This window comes from Gastrolobium bilobum, unplaced genomic scaffold, assembly GCF_033153095.1.
Source record: "Gastrolobium bilobum isolate Gb01-03AN ecotype WA unplaced genomic scaffold, APGP_CSIRO_Gbil_v1 utg2184, whole genome shotgun sequence".
Classification (NCBI taxonomy): Eukaryota; Viridiplantae; Streptophyta; class Magnoliopsida; order Fabales; family Fabaceae; genus Gastrolobium; species Gastrolobium bilobum.
In genome coordinates this window covers 475,332-497,108 of record NW_026899222.1, presented here as the reverse complement: position 1 = coordinate 497,108, position 21,777 = coordinate 475,332, and the positions used below count along the sequence as shown (strand labels likewise).

The window sequence follows — 21,777 nt, the reverse complement described above, 5'->3', positions numbered from 1 at the left end:
AGGCACACCAAATCTATGCAAAATCTTCTGCACTGGGAATGCAAAAGGCAATTCATCCTTCTTTGACTTGGCAGCCTTCCACATCAGTATACATATATAGTGCCTCCAGTTCACCGGCTGATGGTGAAGGAGGGCCCACAAGATCACAAAGTCTCCTTCCAGTACCTTCGAGTGATTATGCGGGCACTGAAAATAATGTGTGTGACCACATAATGAAGAATGCGAGCAGACACCGACAAGTTGCTCAAGATAATGAGCAAATTGTCCGGCCTCAGCATTTGCCCTCCTGGTCTCTGTAACAATGGCCTCTCGGTCATAATCACCAAATATATGATGGCTGTCTCCATTATATAGTTTAGCACCTGTGACACCATCAAAGTCGAACCCTAGTAGCTCTGTCCAGATAGGAGCAGTCATGATGATATCAATCCCGCAGACACGGGAAGTCAGCTCGCCATTCACATTGCCAAGGTTCTGGTAGAATGCTCTCACCATAACCTCCGAGTATGGGCACCGCATCTCCGCAAGCACAATCAAATGTGTCTCCTCAAGAAGCGGCACAATGTCGAAACGCTCCAAGTTGAAGAAGGCCGAATTCAGTGATTTCGACTCGCAAATCTTTCGGCTCATAAATGACTTCACAAACCTCTTATGTGCAACACAGTCATCATCAAACAAATATCCGAACGGCAAGTCCGGAGCCTGATGCATAGCAACCTAGGGCTGAGAGGATGGTGACCCATCGTGTCGACGCTTGGTCCTCCTCTCGGTATCCCCCACGACCATCTTTGAAACGCGTCTAGAAGCCATCGCGTCACACTATTAAACTGAAAAAAAAGCCAGAATCAGAAATCAGAAACAAAAAGGTTCGGGTTAGGGTTAATAATTTAAAAAATTAATCGGTCATAATCAAATGTTTAACATGCAAACTACAAAAACGCAACAATGAAGGGGCAACAAATCACAAACATATCAGAATCGGAACCCAATGGATAAAAAGAAAAAAAGATAAACCTTCAATGGATTTCAATCGGTAGAAGGAGGCAAACAAGGTTGCGCGAACTGATGATCACAATGAGGAAGAATTTCAGCAAGATTTGGGAGTGCAATCGCGTTATTGAACAACTCCAGCAGCTCTACCCGGATATCCCTTTGTGGGTTTTCCAAATGGGGGCTGTTGGGTTATATAAAAACCCTACCCGCGAAATTTACCCAGGTATTACCCTCCGTACCCGGGTAAATAATTCAACCAAATTTCCAGATTTAAGAACTATACCTAGGTATCACCCTCTCTACCCAGGTAAGGTTGAATTTTCAAAAAATACCCGGGTAGGGAGGGTGATACTCAGGTAGGCTTGATGGTCAACGGTCAAACAAGGGTAGATTGATGTTATATTTTTTGGAGGGGTTAATTTTTCGAAATAGTTTCTAATCAAGGGCAATTTGGTAATTAATTATTAATAAAGGGCTACAGTGGTCAAAAAGTCCACACAAACAATTCAAATTCCTAATGTTCATCTACATGTGCATGAACGGTAATAATCATAGTATACTCAGGTCATACCAAGTGAGTTATAATTTTGTTAGTAACTGGTAAGTGATGATAAGGCCAGTCATAGTTTATGGGCTATATGTTCTGGCCGAATATATCGAACCTAAATTTTTCAGGTTTGAAAAGAAGATGTCGGCGGAGAGCCCAAACCCTATATATATTCATATAAATTATAATATAACATTCTATTTTCCTTTAACTTACTTTGAATAAATGAAGGAAAAAGTGTGTATCATTCTATTCTAAAGAATGTAAAGTTGTGTCAGTTTAAGAGAAAGAGATAGATAAAGAAGGAAAGAGAGTGAACAAAAAAATATAAAGGTGTGAGTCTCACCTCTTTGTGAGAGTGAAATGATATAAGTTGTGTCATTTAAAAGGACAAACATTTTTCCCATAAATAAATAGTTAAAATTTTAAGGGAACAATATACTTATCACCAAAAAATTTATAAGTTTTACAACTAACTTAATCACCATTGATTTTCGTTAATCTAATGATTATAATTTATTGAAAATTCTTGGGTCACATTTATTAATTAATTATTAATTCTCAATAAATTATAACCGTTAAATTGACGGAAATCAACGATAATTTAGTTGTTTGTAAATGTAATAAACTTTTTTGGTGATAAGTATATCCTGTCCCAAAATTTTATAAAAATTGGAATTATACTTTTCAATAAAGAATTTAATTTTGTTTCAATTTACATTATTATTTTTACTATTTACAGTTTTAACAAATGTACTTAGGTGTAATATAAAAAGATTAATTTGAAAATAATAATATTATTTTCAAATTAAGAGTAAGTAAAGTCGGCTTCGTTTATTTCAGAGCATGAGAGAGAGAGAGAGAGAGAAATGATTAGAATAAATTCACATCGTCTATTGTGGCTCGTGTGAATTCTGGGTCTTTCGTCTTTCTCTTTGTGTCTGTTATCTTTTTTTTTTTTTTTTTTTTTTGGTACAAATTATCTTTTGTTTTTCATTGTGATCTTTGATGGACAAAGATAAACGTGACGAGGCATTAGTGACCCCTTTGCAAAACCTCAACTTGAATCCTGGATCCAACATCAAGTCCAAATCCTCCATTAGAATCACCCACCCTCAATTTCCCGGTAATTTGTTTTGGACCTCTTCTCCCCTTCTTTCTTTCAATTTGTTTTTGTATTTGTATTAAGCAGAGCTTCTATTCTCCTCTTTTTTTTTTTTTTTGAGGTGGGGTTAGGTATTATGTTTTTGTTTGGTTTTTGGTAAAGCTTTAAACTTTCGAAGCTCTATGATCAATTGTACTTTCTGTGTTTTGGGGCTCAATGGAAATTGAAAGACCGTTGACAAAACTAAACAACTCTGAGATGCAGCGGTTCTTTGTTTTTTCTGACAATTTCAAGTAGAAAATTTTGGGGAAAAAATAAAAATAAATAAATAAAAACACTCATTTGGGGCCTTTGTTGTGATTGATCTCATATCTTTAATTCTGTGACAACAGGACATTGTTTAGTTAGGTTTTGACCTTAGACTCATATCAAAATGAGGAAGCTCATTTTGAGTTTGCAACGTGAGTTGAATGATTTAAATTTGTTTTCCTTTGAAGGAGCCACTAGGTGTATTTTAGTTGGGAGAGGTTTTGGTAGTTTACAATTTACGGGAGGTCATAGGTTTAAACCTTGGTGGCACCTTGCACTAATTGCTTTTTCTGAAGCATACGCCACACAAAAAAGGCATTAACTAAGATTCTTTGAGAAATTTTGTGCAGGGTTACTACCTAAGAAGACAAAGCCTCCAAGTTTAGTCAACCTCTGCATTGGAGTTATCGGAAGACATTTGGAGGATATTATTTTAGATTTGGGTGAGATTGCTGTGAACTTGCCACCTGATATAAAGGTAGCTTGCTAGAGAATGATTCTATTTCTTCAAATCTTTTGATCGATCATTTATCAAAATGCACATATACTTGTCTAAAAGTGAAATTTTAGAGTTATAGCATGCTAAATGCAAATGTCTTGGAAACAAATGTTTCTTCGGGATAGCCGGTTTTCTTTGCCGAAAAAATTATCCGTTGTTGAGACACTGGCTTGGTGAACAAGGATATTCTTAAGTGGTTGACAGTTGTTCTTCTTTCCTTCCTGAACACTTCTTGTATATCCCTTGTTAGTAATCATTCATTATGTTGTGTCCAGAAAAAATAAAAAAATAAAAAAATCCTTCATTGTGACTACTCACAGTTAAAGAAGTAACACTTAATGACAGATAGCAGTGGCAGCTATTGCTAGACGAAGAAAGTTGCTGAATGATGATGTCCTGATCGCATTGGCTGATACTTCCTGGGAAATCCTTGATGTATCTGGCTCAGATGTTTCCGATTTTGGTTTGATCAAAGCAGCTCAAGTATGTAGATTCATTAAAGCTCTAGATATAAGGTATAGAATTATGACTCCTTTTTCTTTTTAAATTAACAAAGCAGTTACTATAAGTTCATTGTAATGCCAAAGATCCTTGATATATGAGAATAAAATATGTCGGAAAAAAAAGTTGTCCTATTTTTGTAGGCTTTTGATGTATATTCAGATTTTATAAGGCATTCATATGATATGCTATAGCTTGTTGTCTTAAGTTTATGTGATACTATAAGAATATGTGGTATGGCCCGTGCAATGGACCAGCTAACAGATGCATGTCCAGGAAATATTTGGGTGTATGAACTATTTTATGAGTTTATTGAAAGTGGGTGATCAATGTAGATTGAAGTTTCAGTTTAAGTTTTCCATTGTAAATGTACTTGTATTTCATGGTTTTACTTCTATTGTGATGATTATTAATTTTCTTCACTTCCATTCTGGTCCATCAACATCTTGCCTAGAGGTTAGCATATTGATATTCATGTCTAGCATGCTAACAAGCATTTGTAGTTTCCAGTATGTTTTTATATTATAATTTTCTCTCTTTCAGAATCTCTTGAATACTTGATATATTGAGACTATTTGCAGCCGATGCACCAAAATTACTGCTGCTGGTATATCTGAACTTGTGAAGCACTGCCATTCATTGGAGACATTGAGATGCGGGTACATATCTTGCATTATCCATTTTAAGTTATATTTCATCATTAATAAAGTTTTCCCATTGAGATGCTTTAGAGTGCATTTCGTTTGTCAGTCAATTCATTACTTAAAACTTGACAACTTGAAATTTTGCTTCAATGGGCCGTTTTAATACCATGTTCACTGATGGCACCAAAATTGTATAACAGTAATTTTTGTATTAATATGGGAACTTAGCCCTTGCAGTAATATTCACAGACTCACAAATTGATGAAAAAGAGACAATTCAACAACAGACTCCATGACTCTAATCCAAATGACATCAACACAGATTCACCAAATTGACTACAACATAGACTCCTGGTAATTATACTCGTAAATGACACTAATAACCAACAAAGATAAAGACAATTCAAGACACTCCTCTCTACAAGGAACAACCCACCTTGCAGAGCTACCCAAATCCCCTTTTCCTGTTTACACAAATTCCATACCCTCCACCATTCCCCACCTTTCCAATATAACTAACTCCCCTTACTTCCCTTGCATCCCTCCCACTACTGATTCTCCATTTAGATCTTGCCATGTGTCCATTTCTCTAACCAACTTCCCTTCTCTCTCTTTGATCACCATCATTCTGTTATTTTCCAGCTCATCCGCCCCTTCATCAGGCTCTTGTGCAGCCAGCTCATCATCCATTTCATCTCTTCCCTCCACCTCATCATTTACTTGCACAGCCGACTCCTCAGCCACTTCATCACCTATTTTTGCTGCTTGTTGGTTGCTCTTTCTTCCCTTTTTCCTCTTGTACACATAGTTTAATGGTACAGGTACATCATTCACATTACTGCTTCATCTGTTAACTTTTGTAGTTAGGATATGTAAATCGAGATCACTTATAAAGATGATCAAATCTTATTTACCTACTCATTTATTTATATGCCAAAATTTGGCTTTGGTATTTGGTTTCTTCTCACAATGGAAACGTAATCTGAAACTTGGGAAGTTATATTTACTGGGAAAGTTATTCTACTTTTATTTTTAGTTTTATTTTATAAAGAAAGTAAATTGACATGGAGGAAATTTATGTACTTATTTAAAATTTAAAACTCATTTATGTTTTTTCTTTCTTTCATGATGTAGTTTCCTACTATATCACATAATGTTTTTCTTTTCATCCACTGCAATCACACTGGCCACAAGATTGTGTGTTAACTAGGATTACAAACCTCATAACAGGCAATGAACCATAGTTAATATTGCAGAGGGTGTCCCAGGAGTGACAACACTGCTCGGAGATGCTTGAGTATATTTAAACCAAGGCTGGATTTTGTAGAGGAGGATTCTTGGGAGGAGCTTTATACGAAAGAAATTGCTAGTGGTGCACAATCACTCAGGTGGCTAGTATGGGTATGAACTTAAAAACTTTCTGTCTGGGTAGTTGTAGTTTGTAATTGACTGCAGATTTTAGTCCTTTCTGAAATGCAAAATTGTATGCTCTCTTGCATATGTGTATGTCTTTGTTTTAAGGTAGGATGGGTTGACAGAGAGAGACATACACTGCACTCCCACCAGCCCAGAGAGGGATGGAGTTAGGGAGTTGGAAAAAATAAGGGATAAAGGATGGTTAGGGATGGTGTTTTTTCAGCTGTAGATGAATAATGGTCAACAACACTGATTACTTGACACTAGTATGGTCCACTGTCTGTCTGGAATAATTCCAATTAATGTTACTTCTCTGACAAGTTCATTAGGGGAAAACTGAGGATCACGTTAACAATTGAAAGCCAAGTAAAAATGAAAAGCCCCTTGTGGGATAGATAAAGCTTTTTGGTTGATTGGTGTAGCATGTATAAAATAGGAGTTGCTAATATCTTTTCTTGACTGACAATTGTTCAAGAATTTATGCTAATTTAATCTTACATTTTCTTTTTGCAGCCAAACATTGATAATAATTCTTTAGAGGATTTTTCCACTGAGTGCCCGCGTATTGTAGTAAATCCCAAGTCATCTCCCTCTGGGTTCAAGGGAACTCAGGTTCCTTGGGAAGCATTACAAAGTATCATATTGGATGATGCAGTTGTGAAGGATATTGATCCCAGAACATGGACAGTGCATGGGTTTGCAATGAAGCCCATCTATCCATCTTCTTCAAGTTCAACTGAATTATCAGTGGCTGAAAAATTCAGACTTGCATTTGTGGAAAGGGACAACCGATTAGCTCCAAAGCGAGCAAAAAATGCTCGGCAACATCAGCGCCGTGCAGTGCGAGATTTGATGTTGATGAGCACAAGAGCCAAGGCAATGGTCTTAGCCTCACAAGCAAGCAAGTCTCTTCAGAGCCGAAGCTAATAGAATTCTGAAATCACATGTATTTTTTCAGTTACCCTACAATGTACTATTAACTTCTTCTGTATATATGTAAGAAGTTTTTCGTTGGACAGGTTTTGAATCTAAAATAACTCCTTTAACAAGTTGGAGAGATCAGAGCTTTGAATTTGGGTATTGTTTGAGGTTTTGACCAAGTGAAAATTTCTTTTCAGTTGTCGATGGTATGGAAGCTAATGTAATAGAACATTGATGACACAGGTGACCATTGGATTTTTTAATATGGAATTCCTTCTGCATGATGTTTGGCTGAAAGTCATTCACATGATGCTATCTAACGATGATGCTGCTAAGAGGGAGAAGCATATATACGTGTCAAAAATGAATAATAGATGAGAACAGGGACAATGTTTGGCAATTAATCTGCAAGCAGAAATAATATTACCCACCTTGTCAAATTTATTTACTATTTGAGCCATCTCTTATGGTACTTTGTCAAATAATTTTGGGCATTTTATTTGGGTACTTTTTCTTAACTATTGATTCATCTGAGTCTCAAAATCTAGTAGTCCTAATAATTGTCCTCAAAACATTTTCCTCAGCACCGCTCTTTTCCCTTTCAAACAACTCTTTAGGTTCACGATTCTTTAAAATATTACAGTCTCAATTCCATCAAAAGAATAATTAATTTGTCTTGAGTGTGATTACTGTATATTGTCGTTATCTGAAGTTGTTTTAACGATTCTTATAATTAAAAAAAAGAAAAGAATTATTTTAGCGAAACAACCGCACTTTTCAACAAAATCATTATAATTTTAAATGTGATTAATCTTTTTGTTAAAAGTAATAATTTAAAAAGTAGTTTAAAAATTAATAATGGCGACACTTAAAATATGTTCTAAATATCAGTTAATACGTGTTTTAAACTTTAATTTTTTTTAGGGGTAGACAATTATAACAATCAATTAAGATATTAATAAATATTTTATATTTATTTTCTATGGTTATGATTCTCCATATTTAATGTGAAATCATAACCATACAAAGATGAAACTCTTGGATCAACATAACCGATCTAATGAAAAAATTATTCAACAGTAAAGTAATCCTAATTGATTGTTAGAATATTCTATTTTTTTTTTGTAAAGCGTGTAAGTTATAGGGATTTATTACTCTTGCATAAAATATAATCTATCTCCTACACACAAACTTAAAATGGGTCTCACTTTACTTTTTCTTTCTCTTCTTCTAAGAATGGACCCCACCTGCACCAATGAGTGTGTAGGAGATAATACATATCTTCTGCAACATAAGAAAACTATTACCCTAAGTTATAACATACGTATATATTTTTTTTCTTAAACATAAAATGAGTTTTTTGTAATCTTATTATTAACTACTAATCTATGTTTTTCTTATTATTAACTACTAATCTATGTTTTTCATTTCAGTTTACTCAGTTGAGGGGTTAAATTGGCTACTGACGGCTGCAACACACACAGCTAGAAGCACAAATGTGGAAGAGAGCCTTCGTCGTCGCCGCCGCCGCCGCAGCACTCCGCCGTCCATATACGTCGGGAGTTCGCAGCGCAACCACCATATCCTCCGCCGTGGATTCCATGCTTCTCCGCTCGCTCAAGGATCACTATCTGGAAGTCGCCAAAATGAACATGCCCCCTGTACTCTCTCCCCCCCTCTCCTCTCTCTCTCCTAGGGTTTAGGGTTTTAGATACTAACAATGACATTTTTTGATTTTCATCGCAGAAAGTGAGTCCTCCATCTCCATTCACGATCGTGAAGGGAGCGCTGGATTCACACGGTCCCGTTCTCAAGCGCAGCTACGGCGACGAAGAGGTGAGCATCTACGTCATGCGATTGTCGAGCGGTGAGGAAGAAGACGGTGCGATTGAGCAGCTTTTCATTCACGTTGACGTGTCCAAACCTGCGCAGAACGAATCCTTGATTTTCCTATGTGGTTTGTACGAGGATGCTTTGGGGATTCACTCTGTTTCCATGAGACCTAAGCTTCAAGACTCTGGCTACCTCCTTATTCCTTCACAATACACTGGTCCTGTTTTTGCGTAAGTCTAACATTTTTCTCAACCTCTGTTTTCTTGTGTCTAAACTTGTGCCAATTTTCAATTCATAGAAACAATTTTACTCTAATATCTATGTTTTAGTTGTCAAATATTTATTGCTTGCTGAATATATTTAATTAAGTTCTCAAACATTTTAAGTAAAACTAATTACCAACTAATATATTGGGGAGAATGCTTTTGAGTACATTTGATTGCAAGAGAAGATTATCTTCATATGAGTACCTTCATAGGCAGGGTTTACTAAGGAGAAGCTGCTGAATTGTAATTAGTTCTTGGGTTGGTGGAAAATATGAACATGCATGCTGTTTTAGAAAGCTAAAAGTTTTATACCATATACCTTGTAATCTCGCTTGTTAATTCTAATGTTTGTTAGTGGGAAACTGGATTGACAGAGAACTAGATGAAAGGATGAGAGATGCATTTCATAGTTACGTAGAGGAGCGAGGAGTAAATGAGAGCCTCTTTAAATTTCTTCAGGCATGGCTATATGTGAAGGAACATCGAAATCTACTGCGTTGGTTCAAAACGATGGGCTTGTTCGTTGACGGAAAGAAGCCAGCTACAGGTGATTAATCCTCTCTGAAAAGGCTTGTATTTTGCAAAAGGGTTCATACAGTGACCAAATTATGAATTCAGAACTTGTTGAATTTTAATTATCTTCTTTTATTTTAATATTCTTTTAAAAGTTCCTAAAGTTTTATAGTTGACTGCTGTGTCATTTATTTTGGAAAACCAACAGACACATAAAGTTAATCCGTTCGAATTTAGGAAACAACCTCTTTGTAAGTATGCAAGGGTAAAGTTATGTACAAGGATTACCTCTACCCCACACTCGCTAGGTTTAACGGGAGTAGTTTTAAAGTATAGAATGCAATATAACTTAATTTTTTTACTACCTTTTATTACCAAATCTTAACTGTTGATTTCCACCAATCTAACGGTTATAATTTATTGAAAATTAATAATTAATTAATAAATATGACTCCATAAATTATAACCGTTAAATTGACGAAAATCAACGGTTAAGATTTAGTAGTAGAGGTCGTAAGTATAACTTTTCTATAGTTAATATTACTTATATTTTAAAATATATGTATGTATTTACAAAAATAAAAATAAAAATATATGTATGTAACATCAACTAGTTATCAAATAGTACGCCAAACCAAACTAAAAATAGAAAACGATACCAGTTCACTGTAATTAATATATTCGAAGACCCCCAGTAGCAGTATTAGTATATCTGTATTCGATGATATTCATGCGTTAGTTAAACGGGATTGAGAGAGACTTATTCAGCACTGTATGTGTTGATTTTCTGGCTGAACAAGGATCTGTGGTTCTTTATGCAACCATTGGAAGAGGCTGCTGTAGATTTTGTTTTTTGTTTTTTCCTTGTTGTACGTTGTTATTGATTTTACAATTAATTCAGAATAAAGCTATTTTTTCTCCATTTAATAAGAATTTGATTCATCTCTAAAAGCTTCTTAATAATTTCAGTTGAAGTTTGCGGAAAAAAATCATCTAAACCAAAAGGAAATCGTTGAGTAAGTCTATTTTATTTAGTTACATAATTCAGTTACATCTGTCTTTTATAAATTTATCGTAAGTAATTATCTCTATAAAGCTAGAGTGAATATGTGTTTACTAAACATTTTAAAATTTAAAGATGTGACGCAACTTGTATATCGATTATTTTAAAATTCAGAGTTGAGTACTTTTGATTCTAACCATTTGGAATTAGTTGATTGGTGGTGTACGAAAAGTTCGAATTATATATACCACAAACTCTCTACTGTTAAAATTTTGGTTTTAGATTTTCATTTACTATATTCTTTCTTCAATGCATGCAACTTTGTTATTTTTTAAGTTATATAGCTGAAACTTTTTTTTTTCTTGGAGCTAAGGGCCTTAAAACGGCAATGCCTGACATTTAGATTGTGAAAAGAGTATGTAGCAAGCAACAAATTAATCGTCACATTATTCAGTACTATAACTGCGGATAGTTGAAATCTTTCAAGCATTCTTAAATGAAAAAAGAGATAGATAACGGGGGAGAGAATGAACAAAAAAAAAAATAAAGGTGTGAGTCTCACCACCTTTTTGTAAGAGTAAAATAAAACAAGTTGTGTCATTTAAAATGACAAATACTTTTTTCTTCTTAAATTGGCAAAAAACAAAAACAAAAACTTATGTGATATGATTGTTTTGGAAAAATAACTCTAAAAACAATGTCATCTACTTATAGTTTTTAAAATCGAATTAAGAGAATATGTTTGAGGGTTATGATCATTTTATATCGGTGTAAGTTATATTTAATCTTGATTGTTGATTTTATTTATATCCAACGGTTCTGATTTGTAAGATATTTGATGTAAGACTTATTATTTTTATACTGGTGTAAGGGTGTGCATGATAACTTACAAAGCACGGATACATTATTTTTTTTAAAATGTACGTGTCGGACACGACACGTTCCGACACGTTATGACACGCGGTCAATATTTTAGTACACGTTGACTATCTCGACACTCGATTTTGACCGTATCCGACACGATCAAAGGGTATAAATGTAAAATCTTCAAAAAAAAATTAAAAAAAAAAAATAGACAGTAGACACAAAGCACCGTGTTGGAAATCGACAATCACACAGAATCGAGAAAACAGAAAAAGAGATAAGAGTAGAGAGATTGACACGATGATTTACCCTGGTTCACCCAATATAGGCTACGTCCAGCTTGTCTGTACTATATTCACCTCACCGCCACTCGTTACAAGTCTCTCGGTTTACAAGGCAAATATAAATAGGATAGGGGTACGTATAAATTAGTCATGTCAAACCAAACTTTAGCTTGAATGAGTTAGATTTGTATAAAATATTTTAAGTTGGTGTTGACTTATTAGCTTAATATAAATCAAATTATAAATTTGACCTGACTTGTTTTTAAAAAATATAAGATTTGGTATAATCTATCAAATCTACAGAGTCTTCAAAAATGACATATTGTATTTTATAAATTATAATTTATGATACTTCATTTCTTTTGTTTTTTAAGTTGATTGAAAGTCAAAATAATAGAATAACTGAAGCCACGTCACAATCCGAAACATTGATAATTTAACTGTTTTGCAAAAATATCATAAGATATTATTTATTAAAAAATCACATGTTGGACCTAGAGGTATATAGGTAAGGTCTTTTAAAATGAAGTTGAAGCCTGATTTCTAAATATACAGTTTAATGAATCTGCAGCTTGTACCATTTTTAAAACATATCATGCTATGATAGATCAAGTTGTAGGCCCTTGACATGCCGTCTGACCCGACTACACTCCTAAATGTGCATAATGTATTTTTCCAATGTTTAGAAACCATCATCATTTATTGCTGCACATTCATAATCGACTTTACGAAGGGAAGAGCTTATAAAAGGGGCATACACTCATGAATTTTTTTTTTCTCTAAACTCATTCTTACCCAGATTGAAATACACCACATAGGCCGTAAAAGAAATGATTTAAAGCATATTTGACACATTTTTTATGCTAAAACTATTTTTTAAGTTAAAGTTAAAAATAAAAACTTTTAAAAAATTAAAAGTTATTTGGTGGTTATACAAACTATTTTATTTTCTCAAGCTAAAAACAAATTATTTGGTAAAATAATATATAACTTTTTCTAAAAAATTGGTATACATCTTCAAAAAAAAAAGTTTCTCTTAAGAGATTTTAGATTTTTTTTAATATTATATAAAAAAAAAATTATAGTAAGAGCTTTTATAAAAATACTACTTATAATAGTCGAAACCAAATACTACTTAATTATAACCTTGAATGAACAATAATGGTAGGAGGCACAATTCAATCCTTTTATTTTCATTCCGCAATGATCTTATTGCTATTTGGATATGTAGGCATGATCGATTACATCATTTAAGAATATTTATCATTTGGTATCAGATAAATTTAATACCTGAATTTGTTAAGGGAAAAGAAGGGTGATATATTCCTAGTAAATCAATGTAACAGTAACAAAAAAAACAATAGTATTGAAATATATCTTAATAGAGTTCACCATGCGTAGAGGTCCCAAGCAAGTTATGAATCAAGGGGAGGTGTAAAGGCACTGTTATGGCAATGAACAGTGCTCTCTGTAGGCTAATGGTAATGGTGAAAGAGATGATCTCTCTCATGGAGGAGAGAGGGTATTTATAGTGTGAAGAAAAACTCCTTAAGCATGAGAATGATATGAGCTTCATCACGTTCATTGTGTGATGTATTGATTATTGTTCATTATACAGGTAATATTAATATTGAGATGGATTATATAAGTACATTAATGTAAAATTTTACGTTAATATGGCCTTGTAGTTTATTTCAATGATATGGGCTCGAAATCAATTCATGTTTTACAAAATTCAGACTCTATGGATGTTTTCTCCTTCTTCTTCACAAACTATGACAACCATGCACCAATCCACCATTACCGGTCTCTGTCGCCAGGTTGCTTCTCGACAATCTGTAAGATCCTTCAAATTATGCCTTTTTTTTACTTAGCTTGATTTCTGAGTTTTTTTTTTTCAAATTAATTTCTTGTTGCTCGTGCTTTCTGATCTGCCTTCTTCTTGACATGCTTTGTTTTACACATTTTGCTTGGTTACCTAAATTTTCTGGATGATTCAATTTTCTATATATACTCAAGATATATAAGAGATGTCCCGTTTGATTATAAGGGTCATTAAGTCTTAAAGAACCAATTCAACCCAAAAGTTTAAGCTGTTGGGTGAAGCTATATTATTGGTTTTATATATCTCAACAAAGTCAATGATCATGGCTTGTATAGTGGAAATCACTAATTTTCACGTGTCATTGTAGTATTGTACACCCAGCAAGTCTTAAACAGAAAATGGTTCATAGATGTTGCATTGAATGATGAAAGATGAATATAGAATTGGGGTAGGAAAACTTTGAGTACTTATAACGAAAGACAGACATGGGGAAAAAAATTAGACCTGACTATATAAAGAAAGTAAAATGAAGATTATTATAACCTTACAGCTGTATATAGGTGTGTTATATATGGAATTTGGCAGGTTTACACAGACCTCAGATTAACCAAGAGATCTTCAGCAGCCACTGAAAGAAACTTTCTTCTTCAACCATGGTCTCCATGTGGGGCAGCACAAAGGGCAAAGGAGTCAGCCAAGGACATTGTTGCATCTGAGGGGAGTATATATCTTCTGTATGACCTTAACAATTCCGTCATTGCAAATTAAGCCTAAGGGCCAGAATCATTCACTCAAGGAACTTAATGGCAAGCTCTTCCAGGATATCAGCAATGTTAGTTGAAAAAAAGATTGGGGAAACGAGATAACCCCATGGTGCTTTATCAATTTAATTAGGGTTGTGAAAGTTTAGACTAATTGAAGTTCTTAATTTTCTTTTCTTTTTTGTTTAGCAGCTGGATTATGCAGCAAAAGTTAAGAGCACACCACAAGCAGATCAAGTACTAAGTTGAGACTCTATCTACTCTGAAATATCCTTGCCAAACATGGTTAATATGATTAATTTCTTCTAATTTCTTTTCTGAGCTTAATTTGTCTATGTTTTTCTAATACACTTTGTTTGACCGCTATTTGAAGAAAATCAAATTAAATGATGAGGGAAAATTTGCCACCAATTAATAAACAGATATTATCATCAATCATCACAATTATTATTGTCGTCGTCTTAGTTTAACTCGCACATGCAGTCAACTTTGATTCCACACGACAAAATCGATATATAGTTTAAAGGTTTAACATATATTTATGTTGGGGTTTATCATCTATCATTTAACATGACCACAAAAATTTTCCTACACACACAACATTTTGTGGGGCCCACAGCAAAAAAAAAAAAAAAAAACTTCGGCACGCAAAACGAATCTCTATAACATAACACAATCACTTTTCCTACAACATAACTCTTATAAAACCCATTTATGTTTTACTGCAGAAATATTTTCACTGTCACACTTACAAAAAAGTGAATGAATCTTACTAATTTCTTCTGTTTTTTCTTTTCAAAATGAGACTTACTCATTTTTATGTGTGTGTGACAGAGAAAATATTTATGCAACAAAAACAGAAATATTTTTTCCTAGTTTAAAACATAACAATGCTAAAAATCCTTTTTACTTATGTTTTTAACCTTATTTTTCATAAAAGATTCTAAATTATAACATTGAAATAATTTTTTTTTTACTAAATACTTATATACGTAACATAGCAAAAATCAAAAACGAAAAATGAAATGTTCTAGTATCAAATGATAGATATTTTTAAACAATCTAATCATGATCACATAAATTAGATCAATGTGGATTGAAAATAAAAGGATTAAATCACATAAAGTTTGTGAGAAGTGTTTGATTTCAACCCTTATAAATCCTTTCTCTCCCTAATTAGATGGCGTACGTATAGAACTGACAGTAAGCGTGGGTTTTGGAACCAAAACCATGAATACACAGCCCTCTTCTTCTTTTTTTTTGGAAAACAGTGCACAACCCTCTTTCCCTCTCACAAAGTCGGTTATGGATGACCGTCTCTGAATATTGGATGTTATCCACGTTTTTATTATGAATATTTCTATTTTTATTTTTATTTTGTTATATAATAGTTTTATGAATGATAAAATGCAATATTATTTATTTAATTAATTTTAAGGGAGGAGAGGCAAAGAGGAGCTAGTATGCAAGCTGAATAAATCTCTGTATGGCCTAAAGTAGTTCTCTCGAGATGTGGTACCTGAAGTTCGACACTTATATGGTAAAGCTTGCCTTTGATCATTGTGATGTTGATCGTTGTATTTATGTGAAAAGATTATAGAATGTGACTTTGTTATTCTAACTTTGTATGTTTATGACGTGTTACTCATTGGAAATAATTTAAAGATGATCATCGCTGTGAAAGGACTCCTGGCAAAGCAATTTGAAATAAAAGATCTAGGAGCAAACAATGTGATTTTTGGGTATGCAAATTAAGAAGGGGCGTGACAAAGGAAGATTGTGGTTGAGTCAGCGGAAATACATTGAGGGAGCGTTTGGTAGAGGAGAAATTTTTATTTATCTGGGAAACAATTATAACTGGGGAATATATATGTTCTGGAATATTATTAAAAGGTGTTTGGTATGATAAAAATTTTCCTGGATTTTATGGTTAATTTTACTGAATGTGTGTTTGGTTAGTTATGAAATATTAATGGGAAAGTGTGAGTATTTTACGAAAATAACCTCAGATTTATGTTTTATTTGAAATATTATATTGTGGTTTTGAAAACGAAAAGGGTTTGCTGTGAGATACCAAAGGAAAAGGCTGGTCGACATCTCTGCTTTGGCATCGAATGTGTGGTTTCCCTGAGGAAGCGTTTGAGAGAGTCATTGGCCCCTCTTCGTCGTCGGACAAGCGAAGCGGCTAAAGCAACTCAAATACAAGGCAAACCCAAAATAAGGGTTATTTTAGTCAATAGTTTCGCGCCTCAAATGCTATTTGCCTGGGACTGAAACACTTCCACGTTTTCTATGGACTTTAACAATTGGATTTGGCACTGTACATAACACACAATACAAATTCACGGCATTTCTTTGTACTCTGGAAACCTTCGCTTTTTTGCTTACCAAACGCGGGTTTAATTTATGTCAAAGCTGGCTTGCCCGGGCATCTCAAAATAAGTCGGCTACCAAACAGCCCCCGAGGATATTCTGAAAAAATTCAAGATGATAATTTTATGGCATCTTGCTATCAAAAGCACATTTAACAAAGGTGTGAATTAGCTCACTTTTAAGTATATTCAAATTGATTCACATATTAGCCTCTATTTTGCCAAATCGAAAATAATAATTGATTGCATTGCAGAGACCATAAAAATAATCAGAAAATTCCAACATAAATTTCACTAAATAAAACAGGTTCGTTCTTTATTTTATTTTATTTATTTATTGATAAAGCAAACATAACATTTTATTTGTCTTGGATCACCACGCTACAAATGCATTGCTTCGTTCTTCGGCCATCTCAGTCATCGAAGAATTCGTCAGGATTAAGGTAAGCGGTAAACTTTGGCACCACTTGAGCTGGTACCAGCTCCTGACTCATCTTTTTCCGTTGGGGCATCAGAAGCTGTTGATAATGGTGGTGGCACACTATCATTTGCAATCACAGCTGGTTGTGCAGCTGGAACAGGTCCGCCACGATATGCAGAGTAAAGAGTGCAAAAGGCAGCATAATTATGTAAACCTAACCTCCTCATTGCCCATAACAAATCTTCTTCGGTAACAGATGATCGTTGCTCGCTTTCGCACCGTCTTTTAGCCTCGCTAGTGATGAGGCTAATGAAATTAGTCGCACACTGTACCATTGTTATCTTTGTTTCATCACTGATTTCTGCATTCGGTGGAAGAGCTTGGCGCACGATTCTTAGCACATTGGGCATTTGCAGGTTTTGATTTTCTTGATGGGGAGCTGCACCTTCCACCACCACCTGCTTGTTTTTTGAAGAAGAATCCCCTTCCTCCTGCAATTGCTTTGAACCTAAAAACACATGCACCCCAAGTTTTGTGATCGTTTATCTTCATACAAATAATTATACATTAAGAAGAAAAGGATGTTGGAAATCGACAATCACACATAATCGAGAAAACAGAAAAAGAGATAAGAGTAGAGAGATTGACACGATGATTTACCCTGGTTCACCTAATATAGGCTACGTCCAGCTTGTCTGTACTATATTCACCTCACCGCCACTCGTTACAAGTCTCTCGGTTTACAAGGCAAATATAAATAGGATTACAAGAAACCCTAACAGCAGCTATTCATGGGTCAAACCCAAACTGCTAAGAAAATTACAATAAAAACAGAGGTTGCCTTTCTGCTCACCCCGACAATTAGGGCCAACATCATCATGTGAAGTATGAGCCATACCCAACACACCGTATGGCGTGAGGATGCAAGAGGTGAAGGAGTGGTCGAAGAGCCTGGCGAAGAAGAAGATGACTAGCACGATGAGCAAGGATCTGATCTGTTGTGTGTGAGTACACCAAGACTAGTAGTGGTGAGCATGAGGTGGCGTCGGCGGTGGAGGCTTGGGGAAGAGGGATAGGGAAACAGAGACGAGGATATGGGAGTGGAGGTTAGAGATCTCGGAGGTGGAGTGGAGGTTGAGTTACTTGCCGTTTCGTACAACTGCCATTGAAGATTAGGATGTGAGTAGAAGCGATGAATAGGACGACTGTGAAAATGGGTAAGAAATGAGGGAGAATATGCTTTCACAAAAAGGTTTCAGAATAGAAATGGGTTCAACTTTTAATATTTTATTATTTTGTTACTATTGAGATATATAGTCCCCACATTAGTTGTATGTGCAACTAATGTGGAGTTTATAAGATATTAGGCACTCTCATTCTTTGAGCTAACTTTTGGGGTGATGTATCCAAGGTTCTTTACCCTCTACATTAAGTGCCGCCGGAGAAACAACATGTGGTTTAATTAGCGGCTACTTCCTCATAATGGATTGCTGCTGTAATGCACGTACACTGTAGTATAGTTTTGGACTCGTTCCATGTTATGATGATATCAATTTCTAGATATACTTGCTCGTGTCATGCATTATTTTTTTAATGTCTTAATGTAATGTATGATTATCTTTTTACAGTTACTTTACACGTGAAGGTTGTTCTGAAGAAAAAGAAAGTGGTTTGTCCAAAAAAAAAAAGAAAAAAGAAGAAGAAATGATTCCGGAATAGAAATATGCACCGTTTTACTAAATAAGTGAAATTTTAAAGATTGAATCAAAAATCAAAAGAATAAAAATTATAAAAATATTTAATTGATTATATGATGTTTTATTATTTTTCTTTATATTTAAGTTATGAAATTTTTTGATTGCGTATATAACTTATTATGGATTATATGTATTAGATGTAAACTATATTTTATATATTAAAAATATTATTTAATATCAAAACGTGTCTTAATGTGTCGAAATATGACATTTTTTAAAATTTACGTGTCGACGTGTCGTGTCGTGTCTCGTGTCAATGTCGGTGCATCATTGATGTTAACCATCCGACAATTAATTTTTTTTTTTTAATTTCTGTTCCGAAAATAGAAATAGATAGATAATCATCTACAATTAATTATTATTATTTTAATTTCTGTCCCAGAAACAGAAATGGATAGAAAAAGCATTTGCTAAAATCAATTTTTTTTTTGTTTCGGGGATGAATCAATTTAATTTATATTGATGAATAAAAATAAAGAAATAATTTTTTTTGCTTTCTCAGGACACAAAAAAGAGAATCACTTTTCTGTTTTTCTTTTTCTTTTTCTTTTTCATTCTCTCTATCTACTTCTTACTTATTCACCTACACAATTATCGAACCAAACCCATCAATTACCAACAAAATGGGTATCTGGAAATCTGATTGTAAACCAAAAAAGCATCGAATTTCGCTGGATCAAATTCAAGATTGCAGATTGATAAAACGAAATATGCAAAAAGCACGAAGAACGAAAATGATCGAACCTGTAAACGTTGTTTCTTACAAGCAGAATCAGAGTTGTTTGCTGTGTGAATTGGGATTGTGAGAAGGAAACCCAAATTCCGATTGATGAAGGAATTTTCAATTTTTATTCTGAATCTCGGGATAAAAAAAAAATATGTTAAACAAAAATAATTCTAATTCTCATAATAAAAATAAAATGGGTTAACAAACAAAATTTTTATTGTTAGAACTCTTCCAAAGCACAAAATTAGAAAAAAATGTTTCATATCGAAAATATAAACAGTGGTAGGAAATAAAATGATTGTTATGCACACCCTAAATTGATCCATATGATATAAGTTGATCTTATTCCTATATTTAGGGTCGGGATCATTTTACACCGGAAAGTTACATTTTCAATCTTGATAGTTGAACATTAATATGATTACTGTCCCTACATGTAATGTATGATTACTCTCACTCTCAAAAGAATTAAGAATTAAGCTCCTTGTTACCTAAACTAATTTGTATGATTACATTTTAAACATTAATATGTTAAACTGTCCCTACATGTATAATTCATTTAAGGGTTTATGTTTTCTTATGTTACATAAGAGAACAATTTTTCCTACACAGACATAAATAGTTCCAAATCAGTTTTTTACTTTTTTTTCTTTAATTACAAGTGGATCCCACATTGAAAATTGTGTTTATAGTTGAAGATATATTCTCTTATGTAACGTAAGAAAACATAAACCCTTCATTTAAAGATATTATATTTTTTAGTATTTGTTATAAAAACATTATGGTACATTTATTTTGTCTGTAAATGCGTTTTAAGTTGGAGAAATATTACTCTCCCTTCACATGAGATAATTTCTCTTATGCTGTTATTCAAAAAAAAAAAAAAGTTATTCAAAAAAAAAATTCTCTTATGCTCTCTCACTTCAATTTTCGCACTCTTCCTTTTTTTTTTTCTTTTTTTTTTTTTTTGTAATGATGAGATTCACTCATTTTTTCTCTATAACATAAGGTAAGATGACTATATTATGTAAGATGATACTAATAAAACCCTTTAAGTTGCAATAGCAAAACTTGTTAGGCTGGTGATCCATGATGGATCAAACTCAATTACAATGCTGTCCTAGTCTCTTATTTAAAAGAGACATTTTCCTGCTATTGCATATATAAGTAAGAAGGAAGACACAAAAGAGAGAGACACCGAGAGAAGAAAACCTCCGAAGAAAATCAAGTGTCATCACTGAAGAAAAAGAGAGAAAGAGAGCGTGTGAGAAGGAATTATATTTCCTTAGAGAGAGATATCCTCCTTTGTGGGAGAAATTTATTTGTAAGCCATGTTAGTTGAGGGTAAGTTGATCGTAATACATCCCTATAGAATTTTAAACCCGAAAGACAAGCTTGTCATCTTATTTTGATAGTGAAAATCTTCTGAACTAGATTTCATGATTTTTAACCCTTTACATTGAAGAGATTTTCATGTTAGAATTTAGAATTGAGGTATATTTTATGTTGTTTGTTCTTTTTAAGTTTATATATGTAGTTAAGCTGGACTCAAGGTTCTCCGCTCTTTTTATTATTATTATTATTTCTTCCTATGATAATTTTATAGATTTTTTATGGACTAATCTGGAATTCGAGGCGAGTTCAAGATTAAAGCTTTAAAATTCTTCCAAAAATAATGTTGAAGAAGATCGAACACATATTCTCACCCCTACTTGCTCAGTTTTCATAACTACTCGACTCTTTTACACAACAAAATTTTGTGTCATCATACGAGGGATAGTCCTTACTCCAATAATTTCAACCAGATGATGATGAAAACTTAATTGAAAAATATTTCTAGAAAGCAATATCGGAGATGTGAACACACAGAAAAAATAAGCAACCCAACTAGCTAGTTCAACACGTTTATATATGATATTAATTAATAAACCATTTGGCCAATGTGAACTTTCTCCAAGGGAAAAGGCAACGCGTGGCCATGAATTGATAAACAAAGAAAATAGAATTTTCATAGGTTTTGAGCCTGCCAACATTGACCAATCTTTTATTTAATGCCCTGTGCCCGCCGCAACCACCGCTCTTATGTATATATACAAAAGTATGACACGACATTCGTTTTAGAATTGCATTTTGTATATCATTTCCAATGTATTTGTATCTGTCAAACATCTTTGGGTGCTTCTCTGAGTCCTCACAAGAATCTAAAAGATACAAAT

The 21,777-nt window shown here is 33.8% G+C and overlaps 3 protein-coding genes across 3 annotated transcripts; 2 read left to right on the top strand and 1 right to left on the bottom strand.

Moving 5' to 3' along the window:
- Positions 1–2,462: 2,462 nt before the first annotated feature.
- Positions 2,463–7,168, top strand: LOC133288506 (uncharacterized). The gene is made up of 6 exons (XM_061486287.1): positions 2,463–2,666; positions 3,305–3,432; positions 3,799–3,968; positions 4,536–4,613; positions 5,855–5,999; positions 6,528–7,168. Exons 1-6 carry the CDS (start codon positions 2,549–2,551, stop codon positions 6,939–6,941), a joined length of 1,053 nt encoding a protein of 350 aa, XP_061342271.1. The 5' UTR covers positions 2,463–2,548; the 3' UTR covers positions 6,942–7,168.
- Positions 7,169–8,390: 1,222 nt separating this feature from the next.
- LOC133288514 (mitochondrial acidic protein mam33) lies at positions 8,391–10,628 on the top strand. The gene is made up of 4 exons (XM_061486299.1): positions 8,391–8,596; positions 8,682–8,998; positions 9,409–9,581; positions 10,517–10,628. Exons 1-4 carry the CDS (start codon positions 8,432–8,434, stop codon positions 10,561–10,563), a joined length of 702 nt encoding a protein of 233 aa, XP_061342283.1. The 5' UTR covers positions 8,391–8,431; the 3' UTR covers positions 10,564–10,628.
- Positions 10,629–17,094: 6,466 nt separating this feature from the next.
- Positions 17,095–18,243, bottom strand: LOC133288475 (nuclear transcription factor Y subunit B-1-like). The gene is made up of 2 exons (XM_061486230.1): positions 18,225–18,243; positions 17,095–17,585 (listed from the first exon to the last, which is right to left on the bottom strand). Exons 1-2 carry the CDS (start codon positions 18,241–18,243, stop codon positions 17,095–17,097), a joined length of 510 nt encoding a protein of 169 aa, XP_061342214.1.
- Positions 18,244–21,777: the final 3,534 nt, after the last annotated feature.